Source organism: Chenopodium album, chromosome 20 (genome assembly GCF_948465745.1).
Source record: "Chenopodium album chromosome 20, dcCheAlbu1.1, whole genome shotgun sequence".
Classification (NCBI taxonomy): Eukaryota; Viridiplantae; Streptophyta; class Magnoliopsida; order Caryophyllales; family Amaranthaceae; genus Chenopodium; species Chenopodium album.
In genome coordinates, this window is record NC_137853.1 from 1,169,159 (window position 1) to 1,189,452 (window position 20,294).

The 20,294-nt window shown below is 36.8% G+C and overlaps 3 protein-coding genes across 3 annotated transcripts; 1 reads left to right on the forward strand and 2 right to left on the reverse strand.

Moving 5' to 3' along the window:
- Positions 1-205: 205 nt before the first annotated feature.
- Positions 206-12,282, reverse strand: LOC145596488 (formin-like protein 14). Its single transcript, XM_081652656.1, has 18 exons — positions 12,028-12,282; positions 11,538-11,668; positions 10,326-11,029; positions 10,022-10,243; positions 7,964-9,921; positions 7,699-7,822; positions 6,480-6,551; positions 5,977-6,075; positions 5,343-5,384; positions 5,172-5,252; positions 5,003-5,053; positions 4,830-4,911; positions 4,639-4,733; positions 4,105-4,176; positions 3,867-3,983; positions 2,662-2,730; positions 2,513-2,579; positions 206-835 (listed from the first exon to the last, which is right to left on the reverse strand). Exons 2-18 carry the CDS (start codon positions 11,608-11,610, stop codon positions 621-623), a joined length of 4,143 nt encoding a protein of 1,380 aa, XP_081508782.1. The 5' UTR covers positions 11,611-11,668; positions 12,028-12,282; the 3' UTR covers positions 206-620.
- Positions 12,283-13,667: 1,385 nt separating this feature from the next.
- LOC145596489 (uncharacterized) lies at positions 13,668-17,770 on the forward strand. Its single transcript, XM_081652657.1, has 4 exons — positions 13,668-14,487; positions 15,785-15,840; positions 15,938-16,130; positions 17,160-17,770. The coding sequence occupies exons 1-4, from the start codon at positions 13,795-13,797 to the stop codon at positions 17,520-17,522; spliced, it is 1,305 nt and encodes a 434-aa protein (XP_081508783.1). The 5' UTR covers positions 13,668-13,794; the 3' UTR covers positions 17,523-17,770.
- A 353-nt stretch (positions 17,771-18,123) lies between these two features.
- Positions 18,124-19,974, reverse strand: LOC145596490 (acyl-CoA-binding protein-like). Its single transcript, XM_081652658.1, has 4 exons — positions 19,818-19,974; positions 18,666-18,780; positions 18,492-18,554; positions 18,124-18,384 (listed from the first exon to the last, which is right to left on the reverse strand). Exons 1-4 carry the CDS (start codon positions 19,827-19,829, stop codon positions 18,305-18,307), a joined length of 270 nt encoding a protein of 89 aa, XP_081508784.1. The 5' UTR covers positions 19,830-19,974; the 3' UTR covers positions 18,124-18,304.
- Between the last annotated feature and the right edge of the window lie 320 nt (positions 19,975-20,294).

Sequence of the window (20,294 nt, forward strand, 5' to 3'; positions counted from 1 at the left end):
ACTCGACGTGATCAATTCAGTGTATAAAAACAAGCAAAGGAGCTAATTATCAAAAGAGAATAACGACTAATATCAAAAGATTGTTGCCATGTAAGCTACACCTCGGATGCACAGGCTGATAGTAGTACTCTTGAATAGTGTACTGAAATAATATTCAGAGTAATTGTTATAACTAGATACAAATGAAATAAGAAGGGAAGACTAATGAAAGGGAAGAAGAGAGTACGCCATTTCATTACTATGCTAACGCTTAATTACAGAGAATGTACAGCCGATATACACAGTAAGCATTGATGTTCTAAACAATTGAAAAGATGAACAAATAATGAAAGATATGAAGAAAAAAAATTGCAGGGGCATTAAGAGGCAAAAAAAGATGCCTAACAGCGATGTAATGACCTGTAGTTGCAGGAATTCACTTCTGTTCTTTAAGATCTTTTGCACAAGTCATGAACCCTTGAGATTACGGAGTATCAGGAGCAGAACCGCATTAACTGGCTTCATGTGAATCGGTCCTCAGCATGCATGATCTGAGACCCTCACTTCTGGACACAAACCAGAATCTTCAAAAGGCAAAGGACAGAAGAGCTTCCATCTCTCAATCTCTTTTATTATTTATTTCACCTCTCAATCTCTCGTGTTGTTTGTCTTCTATTTACGGGATTAAGTTTTGACCTGTTAAGATCCAATCCTTCCTTTTTTGCAGCAGAAGTGGCAGCTGCTTTTTCTTTCATAGCTTCTTTTTCCAATTTCTTTTTCTCGGCTTCAACCTGCTGTGCATTCTCTTCTCGAGATTTGTTAAACAGCTTCACAAAGACGAACAGTATTTGTGTCACTGCAGAAAGAAACAGAAAAAATATTAGAGGTGGAAAAAGTTTAGACTGGGTTTGGTTTTAGCCAAATTTGGATGTTGAGTCATTTGTTTCAATTCTAGTCAATTGAGGTGGAAAAATATTAGAGGTTGATAATCAAATTTATGATAACCAATCAATATTAGTCATATTAGCTTTTGGGTTGGTTTTAAGTTGATTATAGTTTGGGTCATCAAATTTTTTATATTGCAGAAACAATTAGGTCTGGGTCAGGTAATTCGGTTCAAATAAGCAGGAAAATATCAGTTATTCAACAAGCAAGCATTTTCAGGACAATGACAGGTTGATACACGTATGCAGGGGGCAAAAATGTGAAAATTGTCTCTTACACTTTGTTTGGATAGAAGAAAATGGAAGGAAAAGAAGGGAAGGGAAAGAGAGGGGGACGAAATCTCTTGTTTGGGTAAAGAATTGAGGGAAGGAAGGGAAAGGAGAGGAAGGGATCCAAAATTGGAGAGATTTGGAGGGAAAATGGAGTTCACCTCCCCTTCCCTTTCTTTTCCCTTCCCTTCCTCCTATTTCCCTTTCTTTCCATCCTTATTTGCTATCCAAAAAAGTTACACTATGTTTGGATTGATGGAAATGGAGGGAAAGGAAGGGAAGGGAAATGAAGGGATGGATTCTCCTTCATTTGGATAACAAATGAGAGAGGGAGGGAATTGGAGGAGAGAGAAATGGAGGGAAGAAATTAATCTCTCCAACAAAGGAGAGATTTGGAAGGAAAACTCATCTTTCTTCCCCCTCCCCCCCCTCTTTCTCTTTCCTCCCCTTCTTTTCTTTCCCATTTCTTTATCCAAACACACCGTAAAAGTAACAATCAAAGATAGTAGTGAACATTTCTCATGTTATTGGTCAGAAGAGAGATAAGGACTCTAGAGAAACTGGGTGAAGAACATGAGCACATAAGGTATATTGTAGGCATGAAAAATGCTAATAAAATATGCGTGGAGATACAAGCTTGAGTTTTTTCAAGTACTATGTTCAGAATTTGTGACAAAAGACACGTTGCTTAATGTAGGCTATGTGAAGGAATGCTATACCCACTACTGCTTATAGGGAAAACCTAGGTGTTTTCTGCTTTTCGCAGAATATGTGTTAATACCACACATAATCTCCTGCTTCACAATCTGTGCGCCATCAAGCCCCAACATCCCACATTGGGTGACTACTTGTGTGTGGTTGATGACACACATATAACATCTATCTTTTAATACTAGCTGAAAATTTTTGGACTCTGGAAAGAAAAGCCATAGCCTGAAGACTCAATAATTCAAACAGGTTTTGTAGGTATAAGCAGGGGTCTACATTGACCAGTATATCAGTTGTTCCATACTTCATGTCAAAGGTTGCTTCAAAATGCTACAACAGACTATTCAGCCTAACCAGTTACCGTTTAATCTAGATTCAAAATCATTAATCTCCTGTTTTCTCTTCCTTGGTTTGTAGAAGCTAGCCATTTTATCACTGCTTCCTAAGAGAATCTAACAAGTTCAAAGCATTGCAAGTAGCTTAACAAAGTCGGACATCCTTCAAAGTTGTCAATTGAAGCTCATTAATATAGATAAATAATATAGCCATAAATCTGCAATTCGCATTTAGAAAAAGAGACCAACAGAGTCAATAAGTATGTCAAATCAAACCTTGCTCAAATGGACACCGAGCAGGATCCTCCCCAAAGTATTGGCAAAGCGAATCTGCATTTCTTCCCTGGAATCGTATTATGAAACACAAATCAGATATTTTCATAAAGTTAGAACTCTCACCGATTACAGTTGTACAGAGGACCTACCACTTCTGTATACAATGTGGTTAGAGACCTGACTTCAGCTTCAGCTGTATATAGAAAGCCTTTTAAAACCTGACAAGGCAACATGACAATTATATTTCAAATTTGTAGATATATTTACTAAATTAAACATCGATAATTGAATAGCCAAGAATTATGACCATCATGTAAACAGTACATTTCAATCCTAACAAACTGTATACAGTATGCAAGGACAGAAAAAACAACCTAAATATATGGGCATGGAAACAATAGTTCAGAAATTAAAAAGCATGAAAGTGATAGCCTTGAGTTCAACTGATAGCATAAAGATAATGAACAATAAAATGTTGAATCCAAGGTTAGTTTTGTCAACATTCTCCATATACATTCTTAATAATGATAGTCTGTTGTTAGAATAGCATGATCTTGGGAGGTTTCATAGCTAATACTCAAACAAGCATGAACAGCACTAAATCTTGAAGACTAGCACATTTAAAGCTTGGTCATTCACCCAGAGGTTAAAATAAATATACTGCAATAGTTCTTGAAGACTAGCATTACAAATATGTAATTTAAATGTTGTGCTAAATTATTCTAAATTCAGAAATGTGGTCTATATCATTTGGTCTATGTACAAGACTCAAAATTTTTACATGACGCAAGTTTCAGCATGATAAATCTTTGCATTTAAGCAGCACTAAATATCTTGACTTTGGTGTTCACCCTGCCAGTGAGCTTTTCAAATTACTTCTTAGCTTTCTTACCCAAATTTAGTTCCAAGCCTTCAGTCAGAAATTTCAGCCTCACTTGCCCGAGAGCTAAAACACTGTATCCTAAAACAATAGACTTAAATGCCTAAGAGCATTAAGCCAGTTGCAAAAGCATCAAGAAATTTCCCTCATTATCATCAGCTATGTGCCTATGTCATATTCGATTACGGAAATCCTCAAATACATGGCAGTTTCCTGTTTCAACAACCCTTTACTTTATCAAACTACCCTTTTGATAGGCTTTTCTTTTCTTGCGCTATCTTATGCTATTTCAGCATTATAGTTATTGTCAAAACATTGAAACAAGGGATCTCTAGCTTGGCAGGCTCGCCAGCAAATTACAAATTGACAATGAACATTATTTTAAATTCAAGGCTACACCTTGGTGGAATATACTTCTGAAATATGAAACAATACAAAGCTTTAGATAGAAACAACTAAAGTTTTTCCTCTCACCTGCCGGAAGCCTGCAGAGATAGCTCCATCATTATCTGATGCAGCAAGTTCCTGCTCAACCTTCTCAAGGCCTTTGCTCACAGCTTGCATTTCTTCAGCCAATGACTTCAATTGTATCTGCTTTTAAAAGCAAAGGCCAGAGCAACACATTAGTAAAAAAATAAAAACTATGGACAAAACAGACTACAGAAAAACTAATAATATGTAAATGTGCTAAGGTGTAGCATAATAAGCCAACCTTTGAAGCTCCTTCCAAGTGAACAAGATCCTTGTCAAAATCCAGCAACTCTGGCATTTTTTCAGCTAGAAGCTTGAAAAAAACAAATGCACTATTTTCAATATTTAAGTTGTCAACAGCATAGAAATATTAATTGTCCTAGCAGCAAGCACAAACAATTACAATTATTTTTCATTATAAGAAGGAAGAAGATCAAAGATACGTAATTTAAATTTTTTTTAACTATGGGATGAGAGTATGAGACCATTCTGCTTAGGCAAAAGATGCAATGAGTGCAATGTTAGTATTCATAAAATGTTTTACCATTTTAAGGTGAACTAATGGGCTTGTGACAGCAGAAAGAGCAGTGGTAGAGGTTCAGAACAGTGTGCCAAAAAGCAGTAGAGGCTAGAGGGTTTGACAATGTTGATTTACACTCAACAGTGGTGATTTGTAAGCAATGACTTTAAAAAAGTCTAAGATCAGTATGACACATTACACAATAAAGGAACTTTAAAACTACCAAAAAATACCAATATACTTTCAGCTACATACCTTACACAGGTAATGCATTAAGGTCATTTTATTATTTTTGGCACGTGTATCAGACAATTTAAGAAGACTGTCTAGTTTGAATCCAACAGCAGCACCTGGTACACAAGTTTAAATATGAAACTTTTTAGAAGATGATTTGATCAACTTAGACATATTATAATTACCAAAAAAATATCATACATAATATCTACCTCTAGCAGTGCCTTGATTCAATGCATTTCCTAAAGTCAGAATAGTCTGCATTATTTGTCTCAACTTCACAGATTCTCTTACCTATAAATATTGGCAAGACAGATAAATAAGCTAAGAGCTGGGAAATGAGTCCAGCCAACAATATTATCTTATGAGCTTAATTTAAATGTACCTCTCGTGAAGCAGCATTAATGGTATCCAAGTTGCCTTTCAAATCACTAACCTGCATGGGTCACATGATACATAACATTACAAAGGAGCAGACATAAAGCTACTGGAAAAACTAGAACAAGACTAAGTACACACAAACGTGTTAATTATTGCATATTAATGCCAAATACCTGGCTAGAAAATGTAATTTTAAAAGCAAATACTCGTAATTTGGATTCAACTCGTGGGACCTTCATCAGCTCCAAGAAAAACTGAAATGTTCATGGCAAAAAGCATTTTCAGAGGTAAAACAAATTATTTGTGTCGCCCAACACTAAATGCATTCCAATTCCGAAACTTACTTGCTCACATTTCCCAAGCATAGTTCTGTCCCCATTGTAATTCTGACAGCATAAACAGAGGAATAAAATAAGGCAAGAAATATCAAGCAAATGTAACAATAGCATCATACCATGATCAGAAAACTAATGATACAAAAGTGGAAGGAATTTGCTAGGAACTGACATAATTTGTCAGCTTAACTATGGCAGCAAATAAGAAGTAAATTGAAGATTGTAGTATGAAAATGAAAATTACAGGAAAACAAATGATAATTCCACTTTTGAAAGGTGGGTTCTCTCCCAAGTATTAGCTTTCGAGAGGCTCACTCTCTCCCAATAACAAACCTCACAATATTCAACATATCCTCTTCCCGCCTTATGAGACCTATCTATAGAAAATCTATCCTAACAAACCTCTATCTTATTCCTCATGTCACTACTAATAGACTATGATTAACATGCCCTCTTCTTAATATTGATTCCTTGCAGAATTCAGATACCATTCGATGATATACAGCCAACCCACTATGTTATTCATGAATTAGCCCACTGGTAAATGGGTATTCAAATGAGAATCTGTTAATTTATTTGAGTATCATTGTAAACAGAAAAAATAAAAATGTAATACATACATCCATCCAAAAAAAAAAAATACCTTCAGCGTCTCCATTTCCTCTTTTGTGGGACAAAATTTTATCAGATTTACAACTTGATCAATGTCCAGTGTTGAAGAGTCTAATGCAAGAACAGCACTCTGCAAGATATAAACTATCATATATAAAAACATAATATGTGTAACTCAAAGAAGAGGTGTATTGTCAAATATATTATATAAATATTTGCCAGAATTAAAGATCATACTGAGATGAAGAGAATATGTATATGTATCCTCCCAACCCAGTCCAATACTCAAATGAGAGCTACTTAAAAGCGATAATTTGTCATTTAGAATAACCTGATTGGGAAACAAACGGAAACCAGGCCCATAACAACTTTAAGGTAGTCCTTTAATTCGGGTCTAATGTCACATTTGAAGAGAGAGAGAGAGAGAGATCATTTCCATAGGTATAGCCAATGGAATGGCAAAGAAATGTCACAGCTGACTCCACAAAATAGATAAGCATCCTGACCATAAGTATGCTAAATATACAAGCTTACCAACATATCTGGGAGAGGCATCTTTATCTTTGTAAGCATTATCTCACAGTTATAAGCTCTACGCAAATCTACCTGTGAAAGGATAAAACGAAGATAAAAGTGTTAGAATAGACCATTATAGTACTCAAGAATTATGGAAATACCCTCTTCAGTCACGAGGGTAGTTTTATACTACTTGACAATCAACACAATCAACTTCAGATTTAAAATTTAGACAGAAAAATGAACAGATTTAAAGAAACCCATAAAGAACAATAATGCCCACTTCAAATCTGATTAAGCTAAAAATTCAACAGGAAAGCAAGTCAAATACAAACCTAGGTACCTCCAGATACTATACATGAAATCAGTACAATCAGATTAAATAAAACCCCATTTACTCTACCATAAAAGTCTGCGTCCTAGTTGTTAAGATTACTGCTCATTTTAGGCCAAATCATCTCATAGTACTCAAGCAGGATATTGAAAAACATGGATATAGCATTTTGAACTTCAAACCAGACAAAACTAGTCAGAAATTGTAGGTAGCTTAACAAATAGGAAGAAGCTCAAAGACAGCCCTCACAGGTCACCATTTATTCACACTTGTAAGATAGTTGCACTTAAGCTTATGACCATGTAGTAATTATCTTCCATTGCTTGGCTTTCCATTGACATAAAAAGAGAAGATTATGATTGAGGAAATAAAAAAAAAAAAACACACACACACACACACAAAGGCATCCACAGCATGGAGCGGTTAACTATGGCAAAAAAAATCATACAAACTCTATTTTTTCATAAAAGAACATGGACATCAACAATTCGCTAGATAAATTCCTCTTTTTCCCAAATTTCTAAATCAAAGATGAAAATAGCTTTGATATTTCTCACAAACCACGTAGTAAAATTTTCAAATAAAATTTTGTGTCGGGGTCCATATCAATAATTTTGATATGCATAAGCCTTAACACCCTACAGACAGATTTCAAGAGTTCGGGAGGAAACATTGGGTGGTCAAAAGAATGTATTAAAACTATCTACCAAACCTTCATAATAACTACACCCTCTTGCCTCCCTAGAATTTACAAATAAAGTATATGGGATAAGGGTCTTATGAGAACGCTGATTAATGCAGTAAATGACAAACTAGAATGCTTAATAACATATGTTCAGCCCACAAAGTCGAATTTTTCATAGACAAGGGACAAAAATTAAAAAATAGAGCAATATCTCTTACCAATTGCACTTTTTCGGGTTTGTTAATGTTAGGACCACGTCGAACGCCTACTTTACCCCCACCGCTTGCATCAGTATTTGCCGAGAACAAGCTTTCAAGTTCTGATATATCTATCTCAGGGGCCCTGCAGTAATTTATGCAATCAAACTTTTAAGTGAAAAGAATACACAGAAACGAAAAGTAAGATATTGAAGTTGCACAAGTGCAGACCGTAGCTACAAGAACATAATAACTCAAATATAAAGAAGAAAACCAGTGTACATACGCTGCCTGACTCTCCTGCTTTTGTGTATCAGCCCATAAACTTCCCTTAACTGCTCGAGTAACCTTTGACCAATGCAGAGGTCTTAATGAAGATTTTTTAGTGGTTGTAGAGGCAGGTCTACTTCTTGAACCAGCTATCCCTACAGAGGTTTTCCCCCTTCCAACAGATGGAGGGGGAGGTGGTGCACCCGTGCTCTTAGGTGCAGGTGGTGGAGGCGGCCCGGGAGCACGACCTTTTGGTGCAGGAGGTGGAGGTGGGGCAGCTTTTGATGATTGTTGCAAAGGTGGAGGTGGTGGAGGTGGTGCTGGTGTAGATATAGTAGTGGAATTACCTTTGGTTGAAGGTGGGGGTGGTGGGGGTGGAGATGGCCTTGTTGAATTATTGGATTGAGGTGGTGGTGGAGGTGGAGGGGGAGGCATTCCTTTCGGAGGCGGAGGTGGAGATGGCCTAGTTAATGATGGGGGAGGAGGGGGAGGAGGAGGAGCACTTAATTTTGCAGAATTACTTAGACCCTGAGATGGGGGAGGTGGTGGTGGGGGAGGAGGACTACATCCCTTAGAATGATTACTTAAGCCGGGGGGTGGAGGAGGCGGCGGCGGGGGCGGGGGGACATATGTCTTCGAAGAATCTCCTTGACCAAGTGCAGAAGAACGAGGAGGAGGTGGTGGAGGAGGGGGGCATGGAGGAGGTATAAATTTGTCAGTTTTAGCCCCAAAAGGAGGTGGAGGTGGAGGTGGAGGTGGTGGAGGAGGTGAATATTGTTTAGTTATCGCCCCAAAAGGAGGCGGAGGTGGTGGTGGAGGAGGATCTATGTTCTTGTTAGTTGTAGCCCCAAAAGGAGGTGGAGGAGGTGGTGGAGGAGGAGGTATGTTCTTGTTATTTGCAGCCCCAAAAGGAGGTGGAGGAGGTGGTGGAGGAGGAGGTATGTTCTTGTTATTTGTAGCCCCAAAAGGGGGTGGAGGTGGGGGTGGAGGAGGAGGTACACTATTGTTAGTTGTAGCCCCAAAAGGAGGTGGAGGCGGTGGTGGAGGAGGAGGTACATTATTGTTAGTAGTAGCCCCAAAAGGGGGTGGAGACGGTGGTGGAGGTGGAGGAGGTACATACTTGTTAGTTGTAGCCTCAAGTGGGGGCGGAGGTACAGAATTGTTCATTGTAACCCCAAAAGAGGGCGGAGGAGGTGGAGGAGGAGGTACAGACTTCTTAGTGGTAGCCACAGAGGGAAGTGGAGGCGGCGGTGGGGGTGGTGGAGGAGGATTACGAAGTGACTGAATAGGATCAGAGCTACTATTATCATCCAGTGGGATAGGCAATTGAGGTTCTGGATTTGTACTCATGTAAGGAGTAGGAGTTGTAGATGGAGGCAATCCTGTACTTGATTGTGCTGACAAAATTTCCTGCTTGTTTGTATCAGGGACAATAGAAGGTGGAGCTGCACTTTCGTTGACATCAATTAGAGATTGATTTGCAACCAATGAAGGAGTAACATCAACCAGTGCTACATTTTCCAGCTGAGTGGGCAAATCATGTAAAGCACCATTGCCAAGGTCCGAATTAACAATTTGTTGGACTAAATTTCTATCTCCAGAAGGGTTTGACAGAAGATCTGATGCTTCATCAGACGCAGAATCATGAGACAAAGGATCATCAAGAAAATTTGTCATACTTGCATTTGATGATTCATAGAAGTTTTCAGTCTCCATAAAATCTGAATCAGCAACACTCGATGCCTCTTCTGAATCAGCAGGTGATGTATTCGAGCTTAATCTGTTTTGTAAAACAGAAAGTTGCTTGAGCAACCACATAGTAGCATCATCACTATTATCAACCCATTCTGCACCATTAAATAGTTCTTGGACTGCTGAGAATGCTTCCATAGGCAATCCACCCCTCTCTTCACCATTCAAAACAGCAGTTGGTTCTTTCAAGGGAGACAAGCTCTCAATTTCACCAAACAGTACCTGTGTTTTAATTAGGCATCAAATGAAACAAACAAGTCAGCAAGAAATAGTGAAAATACTTAAACTCTCAAGTATTATGCAACCCATTCGATGCACAAACCTCAGCTCGAAAACCTTTCGGATATCGTTCCTTGGCATCCCATAGAATATCCAAGTTTTCACAATTCAGTATTAGGATGTTTGACCTAATAAAAGCAGTGTTGAACACTATTCTGAACATCATAACCTCTCTTTCTAAGTCCAAGTCTAGATGGACACATTCAAGTACAACATCTCCTTGAACCACACACTGGATATCAATTTTGATCACATCAGAGTCTGCCTGCAGAGAAAGATCATCCACGTCAGCAGCAAAAGATAGTACTGATAAAAGGAAACATTGGATGTGTCCTATAAACACAAACCTGTTGGTAATGTCGAAGGCTCTTTTTCTTGTTAGACATAGAGAAGAGCATCTGAGTTGATAAGCCATCCTTATTATGTAGGTTTCTGCCAAAGATGCGGATGGCAGGCCTGCAGCCACTGAAATTATCGTAGCTCGGAATTCCTCGAAGGATAAGACAATCCAAGGAAAGTGTCCTCTCAGGGGGTGGCCACTCCGGAGATAAATTCCTCCGTGCAACATATTGAAGATAGCGGAGCTGAGATGCAAACGGATTTAGGGGAGATAACAGCTTTAAAAAACCTTTTGGTGCCTCGCGATGGACCATTTCAAGCGTCCTTCTTTCACCACTATGCAATTTTCTAAAAATCAAAAAACTAGCCAGGAGAAATGCCAAAAGTGGCCAACCACCTCTCTCGCAATGCAGCAAAATAATATTATGCTGATTACGCCCAGACAGCCAACCATCAGAAACACGAAGAAAATGATGTACCAGTGACAATGGCAAGACGGGGCATCCCTCATATTGCCTTGGATAATCCAGTACCATAACATCATATCCACTTACTGTCTCTGCAAACAGACTGCGCTTCTGGCCTTCTCGAAAATTAAAAGCAAGAAAGGACGAAGCGGGAAATGCTTCACGCAATTCATTTATGACCTCATGGAGGTAAACTTGGTAAATTCCATCCCGCAGAACGTCCGTAGAAAAACAAGTATCAAAAACTGCAAGGCAACATTGACCTTTGTTACTTGAACTGCGTGCTTTTACTTCATGCACCCTTATCATATACAAAACACTCCAGCATGGATATAGACACTTAAGTGACTTGACTCTTCATATTTGAGCAAAGCATGCAAAGTTGTAATAACTCAACCAAGTATGACATTTACCCGTGTACAGAACTAGTAAACGATAATGGTAAACGAGCTATACACCCAAAATTAAACCTCAATAGCGTGTATACAACTAAATCTCATTCCTAAATTCGCCAACACCATGAAATGAACCAAGGTCAAGAACAGCATTTGTCAGTTAGATCACAATTTCAAACAATGCTTAATCAATTAACTTCGATATTAAAACAACATACAACAACACTTAAACTCCATTTAGCAAGAAGCATAAACATTCAAACACTAAGCCAAAATCACCACAAATTAGAGCTATCACCAATTCACCATAGATTCATGAAAGCAGCTTTTAATACAGAAAATTAAACAAATTCCTCACCATAAACTCTATCAGCAAAATCAAGCAACCCATCAGGGGGTCTTTTATGGAAGAATCTGCTGAGAATAGTCATCTCCACTAATCAATCCAATACCAAATTTTCCCAGCAACTCATTCACCCAATTATATACCTGTAATCAGCATTTTAGCAATAGCATTAGAAAAATTAAAATTAAACAATACCCAGTTCATCAAATAATTATAATTCCAAAAATAATTCCATTTTCCCAGAAAATATTTCCAAAATTAACACCATTACACAGCAATTTAACACTTCATTACTCGATACGCTAAAAAATGAATATTTTTATAAATTCAAGCAAAATATATATATAAATAAATTCAAGGATTTAAAATTCCATTTCCCATTAAATAATATTAAAAAAAAACGAAAATTTATCAATTCAATAGAATTTAAACTACCAATTTGCAGCAATAATAGAATTGAATAGTTGTAAATTATAATCGCAGAAATCATAAAGAGACTTGCCTTGAGAGTAAGATACTCGATACACTGAATTTGAAATTTTAGAATTTCCAAATAAAAATTGTGGCTCAATAATTTTTCTTCATTAGCTGGTTTAAAAATTAAAATTTGAGCCCGGTTGAAAATGATTTTGATTTTTGCCTCAAATTGAAAATTAAAATTCTTTTTATCAATTTGGGCGTCATAAAAATTTGGGAGTTTTTTTTTCGTAATTTCTGAGCGTTTTTATTTTCGGCCCAATTGTAGCTTGCTTTAAGATGGGCCTTGTAGGAAATGCTTATGGTATCTCAAGGGAACAAGGTTTTATTTGTTGTTTACAAAATTACAAGAATTTTCTAATTCAAAGCCAACCACAAAATTAAATGGAGTAAATAAAATATAGCCCTTGGTGTAAAAATTACATAAACACCAAAATACAAGTATAAAAGAAATATAGAGATAAAAAAATAAAAAATAAAAAAATTGATTTTGTATATCTTAGTACTACACTTATGACATACATGTTGACTAATCAACAAAATATAAGCATCATTTTGACTAATACGTATGCTAAAGCATTTCTAACCATTAATATCTTAGATTGTCTATTAGCAAAAACAATAAAAAGTTGATATTACATGCACGTGCGTTGTGACTAAGGGTCTGTTCTCTTCAGCTTATTTTTAGTTCAGTTCAGATTCCAATTTCTTTTTCTCATAAACAATTCATTTTAGCTTTATTCAGTTCAGTTCAGCTCTAATCAGTTCAGTTCAGTCCAACTAGTTTAATAAATCAGAACATGCCCTAAGTAAGCACAATTTTACATCTTAATATTGGTCCTTTATCTAAAATGTGAATAATGCAAAAATCAGATTCATACAATTATTCAGATACATAGTGAGTATAAAGCATAAACTAATTTAATTGATATCCATTTGGTGACACGGTTAAATGGTCAAAACTTAAGTTATGTTCAATTCACCATATTTAAGTATCTTATTACTTATTCTAAATCATACCTATTTAAAGAAGTTAAGATCTTACTTAAGTCTCACATGCGACTTTGTATTGTTAAATCTCTTTGATCCATGGTTTATTTGAAATTTCATACTTCCTACTTTGTATTTGATATACATTAATGCAAATATAATAAGATTTCATTTGATATTGTTTTTCAATATAAATTAGTGTATATATAAGATTAAAATTTAGTCATATTATACCATTAGATTAGAATAAGTAAGATCATATCAAATCATATTAAAAGAACAAGGACCTATTCTCTTCAACTTAATTTCAGTTCAGTTTAGTTCAATTCAGCTCCGATTAGTTCAGTTCAGCTCCTAATTTCCTTCTCTTATAAACAATTCATTTCAGCTCTATTAAGCTTCAATCAATTTAGTTCAACTCAGTTTGGTAAATCATAACAGGCCCTAAGTTCATATAAAAGTTAAGAATAGATTAGATCAACAAATATAAGGTGACATACGGGTTATTGAATGTCACCATACCATATTTAAAGGCAACAAAAAGCAAAAGCTTGCTAAACCAATAAACAAACACCTCCATATAGTTGTTGAAAGTTGATGAAACCAAAGGATATGAACAAAAAAGCTTTTATAATCTAAACAACCAAGAAAAAGCTCTTGAAAAGGAGACCATCAAAAAGCTGATAATAACCCAACCCCCCAAACCAAAAACTAAACGCTAAAAGCCGAACACATCACATTTTCCAATCCCATTAATAAAAACTCTCTTTCTCTCTCCTCTTCACTTTCTCTCTTCTCTTCAATGGCGGCATCATTACAACAACAACAGCAGCAGCAGCAAAAAAATGGTGTAATCATGGAAGAAACCCAGACAATGTACACAACTTACTTGGGAGTTAGCTTTGCAGTGTTCTTGTCATTGTTACCAGATAATGTCATGTCATTGCTACCAACTCTTCAGTCTCGAAACCATTACCTCCTCCACCGCCTTCGGAAAGCGGAGGAGGAGCTCTTCGAGCTGCGGTCGAGGCGGCAGGAGGATTCCAAGGCGAACGCTCGGGTGGTCGAGATCTTCGCCACCCATCGTAACGCCTGGCAGCAGGAAGAGCGTCGCCTCCTCCGCCGCCTCGACGAATCAGCCGAAGAGATCTCCCGCCTCAGGTCACGCCTCACTGAGGTCGAGACCCACGAGGCTCAGCTTCTTGCTGAGTCTGATGACCTGAGGCGGGAAGTTGGGGAGCGAGACGAGCTCCTCAACTTCATGTCCCGCCACAAAACCCATGAATTGGGCGGTGGCGGCGAGGGCGGGGAAGGCGAGAGTGTCAGTGGGGAGGATAGAGAGTGGGGTGGTGATGATGAAGGGAATGGTGGTGTGAAATTGATGTTTGGGAATCTGGGTAGTGGTGATTATAATGATGGGTTTGATCCTAATTACTTGTCATCTTCTGGTTCTAAATTCTGGGGCGAAACTCGTTCTCCTCCTAATTTATGGCAGGTTTGATAAAAACCCTTTTCTCTCTATCTTATCACTTGTTTAATTTTAGCAGAATTCTGTAAATATTAGGGAATTTAATTTTGTTCTTCAATTCAATATGATATCATATGATTAATGCTGGATTTAATTTTGCAATGTAGTTCAAGTTGTTTGTACTTGGCAGTTGTAATTATGCCTATTATGGGTATTTTTCAAGCTGAATTTATTGTATTCATGTGATTTACCACTTCCTTTCTGTTAATGTCTTCTCTCTTGTAGTCTCTAACTAGTTTGTGAGCTTGAGAATGTGTAAATCTTCGAAACTAATTGGATGAACTTTGTGTTTATGTGGGTTTTTTTAGTTGGTATGTAATTAGCATTGGTTTTGTGAATTGTGATTAAGAGTATAGGTTATGCATTATGAATGTGGCTAAATATAAGCAAGTAATAGTCAAGTTGTTGGTCTTTTGATGAATTATTGTTCCGTATTATGATGTTTTATGTGGATATAACGTTGTCCCTTGTGCAACATGTGAAGTAAATGATATGTCCTGTATGTTAGTGTGGTGGTATCATTAATTCTTTATCCTTACAGCGGGGTCTTAATGTTTAGTCTTTGGATTGGACTATCATAGTGTTTATTTACAGCTGTAAGTGGGACTTTAATTTTTTGGTGTGTACTGTGTAGGGTTAATTAAGCTTTGTTATGCTCCTTCGTAATTTTCGATATATCCTTGGCCTAGAATTATGTGGAGCCTCCATCATATCATAATCATAGACTTTTCTCCTAAAACTTCCATTATCCTTTACGTTGAGTTGCACGAATGAACTGCATAATACCCAAATTATTTTGCTCTTGACCCGAAAACTGAAATATTTATACTAGTAGAGTAATGGTATATGTAGTGTGTTTGTATGAAAAAAGATTTTAGACTTCGGATATTGGCCACATAGAAACTATTGTTGTATTATGTGTCCCACATTTTATCTTTAGAATGGAGTATAAAGGGAGGATTTCTATAGTTTTTATGTCTATGTCCCATCTTGTATCCCACCTCATGCCACCTCTTTGTGTTTCTGAGATATTGCCAACTTCATTAGTAGTCATGGGGAACATGATGAGACATCGAATAAGATTAAAAGATCTATGTCAGAGCGTTGGGGTTGTTTAGTCTTGTGACTGTGCATCTTGGCTTATGTGATAAAAAATTTTGGCTATGCTTGTTCATATAATAAAAAAAATGCTGTGTATAATATGCTGTTGTGCTGCTTTGCTGGTGGAAAGAGTCTTACATTGCAAAATGTTGTTTTGTTGCAGGACATGCAATATGATTCGATTGAGCATACACATCATGTAAAGCATTTTGTAGTAAGGTAAGTGGAAGGGATGAAGCTGAAACTAAACATGTTCTTTGTGCTTGCCAATGATGGATAAGCAGCATGTAAAAAAGTAACATTTCTTCCTTTGTAGGAGAGAGTCCCCGTGGAAGATTGATGGTGAATCGACAGGAGTTCCATCCAAATTGAAAGTGCTTGAGGAAGAGCTACTTAATCTGGAAAAAGTAGGGAAGAGCAATTCACCAAAGGTGGCCTCATCAATGAGGAAGCAAGCTAAGCGGTATCAAGACCTTGCCGGAAAGATTGACGACCTTTGCAGGAGAATGGTACGGAGTAATATTGATCATTCTAATGCTTGCTTAGCTCTTTAGATCTGCTAATCAAGGTTACTGTTTCTGCTTGAAAATACAGTTTGTTCTTTTTTTTTTTTTTTTTTGTTTTTTCTTCTTCTTCTTCCTGCTTCTCTAATACTACCTGCACTCTATCTCTAGAATCTGGCTTTTGTCCTTAACTGAAAGCCTAGCCCCCCCGGAAAAGATTTAGAGTAAATTCTTCTTAAGAGCCTGTCACCTAGTTAGAGACTAAGAGATTTTTTTAATACCAATTGGGTTTCAGAATTATGTCTACAAACCATGTAGTTTTGTCTTGTGCATAAATTTTAGGCTTGAGATTCTGTCTAGTTTATAAAGACCAATTTTGTAGGCATTAGGCAGTTATTAACGACAATAATTGCAATGGATTTGTGTGTACTTGAAATCCCTTAATCCCTCATTTGAGAAAAGAAATGATATTATCCACTTTGTAAGCTTAGTAGTTATTACACCCATCACCAACTAACTCTGAAATGGAAATTCCTTTTGGACTTCTCTGAAAGTTTGACGGATGTCCTTAGCAATGCAACCTATATCCGTTGATTTCTTCTTCAATTTTCCAGCATTACCTCTTACCATTATAAATGTGGTGTCAAACTGGATGGACCAAATGGTTATATATGAAGAGAAACACGTACTTTGAAATTGCATCATCACTATGGGCATCAGGTTTTTCCGTAACAAAATGGAAAGAAAGTCATAATGTTCATAAACCAAGCAAGCCATTGAAATATGGAAATAAGATTTGATATTTTGTCCAAGGAATATATGCCCACTTTCCCCGCTCATGAGTCATGATTCAACGTCCCAACCCCAACACCAGCCTTAGAAAAAAAAGGGGGAATATAGAAAGGTGTAGGTGGGGTTAAGAATCCACTGGACAGCAATGAACTTTTTAACACTTTATTAGTGTCATCTAAATCATCTAAAGTCTTTTGCATAATGTACATGATTGTAAATTTGTGCAATTCTTGGTTCCTGCAGCAAGCTAGTGATCCCAGTGAACCTACAATGAGCTCTGAGTTTCGATCACAGAGACAAACAGAGTTTCTACTTGAAGCATTTCAACTCCAGCAACGCGCTTCAGAAACTGGGAAGAAGCTCATGACATTACAAACTGAGATATATACTAGTTGTATTGGGGATGAGCTGGGTGTTGAAACAAAACTTGCCATGAAGCGGTCCCTTGACAGCATTCGGACCAACTTCAAGGAAATCCAAAGAAACCTAGAAGTATGGTTGGCCAGAATTATGGGAGATCTTGAAGGAATTTTAGCTAGGGATGGTGCGTCTCGTTCAAGAGACTATTTTTGTCCTAGATATCCGTATGTTAATAGTTACAGTTAACTCCTAACTATGTTAATGTATCAGTCCTGGTGTTTTGCTGATCCATAAGCCAAGAAGTGGTCTTAGGATGTCATGTAAAAATGCAAATGTTTATAGTGGATCAGGTAGACAAGGTAAATAATTTCTTAGAAACAGATGTTCCCCTGACCCTGTAACATTTAGAGAAGCTTGTGCATCAGGCAAACTATATTTGTACGCTAATTGTATACAGTGATTTTTTTGATGGAAAATGGTAATCTGGTTTGCTAGTCCTACGATTTTCCTTATCATTTGATGCTCAAACACTGTCCTATAGGAAAACCAGTACTCTTCGTACTGGGAAAGGTGTTTCACTATTGGATTCTGTAAATCTGTAATCAGTTTAAATCATGCAAAAATATAGATGGAGCAAAACATTGACCTCAATTTGGTTCAGTAACAGGATGTTGTATAAATTTATGCACGCAGTATAAATTGTTCAGCTTGTTAGGCGATTAGACAAATTCTAACATATAACAGAGATAACTTGAAGATGCTTTCCCCACTAGCTAAAGTGCTACGCCGTCAAAGATTCGCCAATATAAAATAGTATGGGAGGAGGAGGGGTATCAAATACCAATCATTAGCGAAAAGATAGCTGCATTTTTATAGTGGATAATACTGAATATTATGATCCTTGATTACAACTTAAGGTTCACACAACTCCATTCCCATGACTTAATAAAGTACATCAATCAAATTTGATCATTTTTTAGGAAGAAACAACACGAATGGAGCTAATATTAATTAACCACGAACAAGCATCAAGCGGGAAGACCTGCTGCCTCCAACAACTGCTTGGCCTTTGTGATGTAATCATTCATGGAATCATCTGTAGATTTTCCTGTTTACGGAAAAAAGAAATCATGCAAGGTAGTGATGAGTAAATTACAAAGCAAAGATAGCTGAAACAGAATGAAATCTGTGCATTATAGTTCTGAGTTGTTATACCTTCATTACCCTTCCAGGCATCCCATTTCGCCTTTCCTTTTGGATCAAACAAACCAGGGCGTTCTGAAAAATGGGGAAAAAATTAACAGCAAAAGTGTAAGGAGCAGCGCAGGGTTAGATAAACACTAGTTCAAGAAAACCAGAAGATAAACAGATGATGAAATGTGTGTATACCGGTATTCACATCTCCAACTGTGGCCTGCTTGTATAACCCATAGAGGATGAGCAAATCCTCATTAGTACAACTAGGTAAGGATTTGACCTTCTCAGCATACTCCTCAAAGTCTTCCTGTGAAGTATAACCTCACAAGTTAAATTATTAAGCATAGCAGCATGTAGGAACCAACCCCAAAGACATCAAATATATGTATGCCATTTTGATAATGCAGCAAGAATAAAGAAGCAAAAACCAAGAGCCACACTCAATACAAAGACTATATTCACGATTGAAAATGTGTCTGAAAATTCAAAATCATAATCTTAGTGTCCATAGATTTTTCAGTAAAAGCTAATACAGGGCTGTCTTAGCATGAAACAAATCCATTCTTTCAAACTCAACACTAGCACACGGGTCAGCTTGGCCACACCGCTAGAATGGCTCGGTTGGAGCTCTATTCGGATGTCAAACCCACCCGAATTGGTTCAAGGACATAGCCCTTGACATTTCCGGGGGCTCGATGCTTACAAGGCAAATTGCACCAGCCTTCCTCAACTAACAATGGAGGGTTAAAGCTCGCGTACAAGCGAGCTCCTCCGAGTATAGATGTATAGTTCGTTCATTTTTTTAAGGCAATAAAACCATTGCTATGTAATTCACTAATCACAGATCAACCTAATTGATTCACCAGAACAGCATGTCATCAACTAAACCCTAAGGCCAATAAGCAATGAACTCCATCAAAAACCATCTATTATTTTCACCAAATCTTCCTATAAATTTATTTATCATTACTTTAATTCTTCCTTTTCCAATTCCAGGAGAAACTCTTCAACAATTTTATGTCAAACATAAAATGATAAAACACAATAATAATAATAATAAAATAATTCTTACAACTTACATGAAATTGATAAAAAATTTAAATTTAACATATCAAGCAATTAATCTTATTCATCGTCAACAAATCCAGATCTATAGATTAAAAAAAGTAATCAACAAATGGTTAATTCAAAAAACAGACAATTTCTTGCACTATAAATAAATTTAGATCAAATGTATGAAATCATAGAATTATGAAAATTACAAAGCGAAAACAGAATTGAAAACACGAATAATGCTGAGAATAATAATTGAATTGAAAAAAAAAAAAATAGAGAAAGATAAACCTTGAGACCCATGATTGATTTGTTGTGGAGTTACTGGATTTTTTTCAAACTCTGAGCGATCGGATGAAATAGTAGATAGATATCAAGGCTTGAATGATGAAGGTTTATGAGAGAAATGGGGATGCTATTTATAACAAGTTAGCACGAATATAGCTAGCGTTATTTTTTTTTTATTTTTTAATGTATGCAAAAGCATATGCTATAAACGTAGAATTTGCACCCATTAGCCCATCTGCCCATCACAATATTCCATGTTCACGAAGGTTAAAGATGTCATTAGATCATCTTGTTTTTTAAAAAAAATGTCATTGGATCGTGTCAGTTGTGTCAATCATGTGTTGAATTGCTGATGGATTGATGAGCTTCAATTTATGTTAGTTATCCAAAAGAGTTAACATGCAGTTGCTCATGTACGATTGTACGGTTATACTCCCTAAATTCATGTTTTAGAGCCTATTCATATTTACTGAACTGAAC